Source organism: Nicrophorus vespilloides, unplaced genomic scaffold (genome assembly GCF_001412225.1).
Source record: "Nicrophorus vespilloides isolate i.1.1-1 unplaced genomic scaffold, Nicve_v1.0, whole genome shotgun sequence".
Lineage (NCBI taxonomy): Eukaryota > Metazoa > Arthropoda > Insecta > Coleoptera > Silphidae > Nicrophorus > Nicrophorus vespilloides.
This window is the reverse complement of record NW_017100108.1, coordinates 859,642-863,448: the sequence shown is the minus strand read 5'-3', so window position 1 is coordinate 863,448 and position 3,807 is coordinate 859,642. Positions and strand designations below refer to the sequence as shown.

General features: G+C 33.0%; 1 protein-coding gene across 1 annotated transcript; it reads left to right on the top strand.

The window, feature by feature from the left end:
- The first annotated feature begins 322 nt into the window (after window positions 1-322).
- On the top strand, window positions 323-1,654 carry LOC108568325. The gene has a single exon (XM_017929331.1). It carries the CDS (start codon window positions 323-325, stop codon window positions 1,652-1,654), a length of 1,332 nt encoding a protein of 443 aa, XP_017784820.1.
- Window positions 1,655-3,807: the final 2,153 nt, after the last annotated feature.

Below are 3,807 nucleotides of genomic sequence, written 5' to 3'. Positions count from 1 at the left end.
AAACTACATAGGCACAATGGAAAAGATCATGGTGCACAGTGAAACGTTTGCAATCAATTGGCAGTTCGTTAAGAGTATTATCAGATTGTATACCAATATAGTAATATTTGTTGCTCAGAATGGCTCTTTCGTTGATAAAATCTTGGATGAAGGTATACAAGATGTAGAGCTTTATAATCCTCATTCGAATTTCGAATACATGATTAAATACAAACACTTCATCATACTTATCATCAATAGTTACAATGATTTTTTAATATATTTCAATCGGATCTTTCATCAAATAGGTTACAAATCAAATTTGATGTACTTTATCATCAATATGGGAGCAATTGGAGTCTACGACTTCGTGAATATCGCTGGTGGAATGTACCTGGTTAACATAATTATAATGGACAAATTAAATGATGTGTACACTTTTAAATTAACGCAAGGCTGCACGACTGTTCGTCCCTTGTACTTGTTCAATGCAGACAAACCGAATATAACCGGATTCCAATCGTTTCTCAAATATGAATACAAACATTTCCACGGATGCGAACTCACTGCGATTGCAATCAAATATCCACCTTACGTGATTGACACAGCTGATACTCATTATCCAGGATTGGAAGTCGACTTATTGAGGGATGCTGCAAAGATATTGAATTTTAGAATCAATTTCGTCGAACACAATTACACGAGCGTTGGTGAAAAACTAAGCGAAAATAACTTTACATATGTTTTAAAAGAATTGTTTGGGAACAGAGTGGATTTGGTCTTTGGTATGTTCGTAGATAATCCAATGCATGAATTAGAAACAACGCAATATGCATTTGGGGAATATTTATTGGCGTTGGCACCACAAGCAAGAAGAATACATATTTGGAAAAACATCTTTCGTGTTATGAACGATGATGTTTGGCTATACATAGTCGTCTCGATTGCTGCTTTGCAAATATTAATCTTTATATTCCACAAAGTTTTAGCTTTGAATAACTTCAATTATACGCTGGTTCTGTCTATTCTTTTTGGAAATGCAGTACCGATCCCTGTAAGACCCAGCTTAAAGATGCTCGTTGCTATATGGATTTGGTCTAGCTTCTTAATCACCAGCTGCTACGAGAGCTTAATTATGTCTTTCATAGCAACATCCGTATACCAAAATAAATTCAGTAATATGGATGATATTGGCAACATGGCCATAGGCATTAAGAGCCATTTTCACAAGTTCGTCTCTGATGACTACCCAACTGTTTACTACTGCCCTTTAGATAATACCTGTTATGAAAGGATAGTTGAGAAGCGCGACATGATTATGATTGATACGAAAAGATCATGTCACTATTACAAAATACAGAGCGGGGAGCAAGTATATGTAAGCAATTTGAAATTTCGCTTCTTGTATTCTAGATTTGTGCTAAGGAAAGGTCATCCCATTAAGAGGTTACTGGATAAAATGATATGGCGTTATATGCAGAATGGCTTCTTGATACGATGGAGCAGGAAGTACACAGATTTAACGACAGATAGAGCAACAAAATACAGTTCGTACGTGTCGATCACCATTGAACATCTCCGGTTGCCCTTCTGCGTTTACTTGGGTGGCCTTACGCTGGGTTCATTGGCGTTCCTTTGGGAGAACAGGCATCGTCTTTGGTTGCACAACAATTAAACCCATTGTGCAACAAAGTTTTTCTGGAAGTCCGCATACGTGCAGCGCGTCACCTCTAATTCGTCCAAGCTATTGACCCGTAGCATCGGCCTTGGCTGCTGCCAACAGCTGCTAACCAATTCCGTTGTTGTTCTTTTCGACAGAAATACAAATTTAAATATCGGGCTCCGTCCAATTTCTATTTGGTTGAGGCAACGGCCTTCGCTTCAATGATCGCTTGTTTTTCCGTTCTTGTGAAAGACCTTCCGCTGTAACCTTTATATTATACAAAACTCATATACCTGTCCGTTATCTCTCATATACGCACGTTTCTATAATTATATAATTAAATTTATCTGTACACAATAAATCTTCTGAACGCAAAGATATGATTATCCTATAAGAATTTAGAAAAATCATACACCTATTCCCTAGTTTGTATTTGTTGTTCTTGGGAAATGTACTGCACCACATGTTTCATATCCTATCCATACCGAATATGTATTTAATTTTGAAAGCTTTTGTAATTTCGATTACTGACTCATCGGATGATGAATTACATCATCCTTCAAGTTCGAATTATAATTCTTGTTGTACAAATTGGTAATAAATGAACCTATTGAAAATTTATTTTTTTTGAATCCAATTTATTTATAATTAAAATGTATATTTGAAATACATACATATTCCTTCATAGGTTCCCAAAATTGAAGAAAAACTACGTCTACAATAATCAAACTCACAATATCACATACATGTTCTGGATTGTTTGGGAAAATGTTTACACCAGCGCGTCCCAAAAACCACTATTTCAGGTGGATTGTCTATTGCCGACCAGTTTTCATCTTCATGTTTCATAATAAAACACAGATAAGCTATTGTCAGTAAAATGATTGTATAAGTTATCTGCGTATATTTCATTATCACTACTATGTCTTGAAGCCATTTCAAACAAATTATTGTACTAGGTTATGTTAGATACTAACATGTAAACAGTATAACTTTATATTTATTCCTAGTCCAATTATTAAGGGACCGTGACATGATATTTTGTAAAGAGTAAAGCTCATAGAAGGAAATAATGTCGATTGTATTTAACAAATGTAAAACAGTAATAATATCCCCCTTATTACCGCCAGTCGTAAACAGGTAAATTTACCCGTCTCGCACAAGATGTGTTAACACAAAGTTTGCCGTGAGATAGACCAATGTTTTGACTTGGAGCGCCTCGAAAAAATGCTGATATATTAAGGACGCCGCATACCGAAACAGTTTGTGAACCGCTGAGTTAACATATAAATATGAATATAAAATAAGATTATTAACATTCCTAATTCTATGTTTATTTTTATTATTTAAAGTTATCACTTTGTTATTTTAGTTCAACTACCTAAAAATATTAATTTTAGCATATCTTCTTATACCTTTTTAAACGGCATAAATCCAACGGTACTTTTAAACAAATTTATACGTTGTTTTTGGCATAAAATACTTATTTACATTCTTAAGATTATTAACCTTTCTTATAATTTGTTTGCTTTTCTTGTTTAAAATGATTACTTTATTATTTCAGTTCATTTACCTACAACGCTTCACTTTACCATAAGTTATAATATCTTCGAAAATAATATGATAATACAATACAATTTGCAATATTATTTAATTTTATTTACTAATTTTTATTGGTATTAATTTGGACGAAATGGCTAACGGCCAAAAGAACTGTACTCAGACTTAATTTTAGTCTTGCATTTCCCAAATTTTAAAACAACAGTTCGATAAAACAAAAAGTACAAAAACATAATATTTTATATAGATTATGAAATAATTTATCGAAATGATAAAGATCGGAAACAATAAAAAAGAGGTTTTTTTTTTAAGATTTTTACCCAAATGAAGCTAGTAAATAGTAATAAATAAATAAGATTTTTTATGAAATGTCATATTTTATAAAAGTTTTAGAAAAAGGTTTACCTCTCCATGCATTCGTATTACATGCGCTCACATTATTTTTCAATGAACTAACTCAACGCAAAGAAGAAAAGAAGCAATTATTCGTTTCTTTATTTTTATTTTTTGAAATAATATCCCGTGCCCCATTGAATAGCTGGGAGTGTCTTCTGCGAAAATATCTTGAATAGTTCGCTTATTGAAATTCCATTCGAATGTTTGAA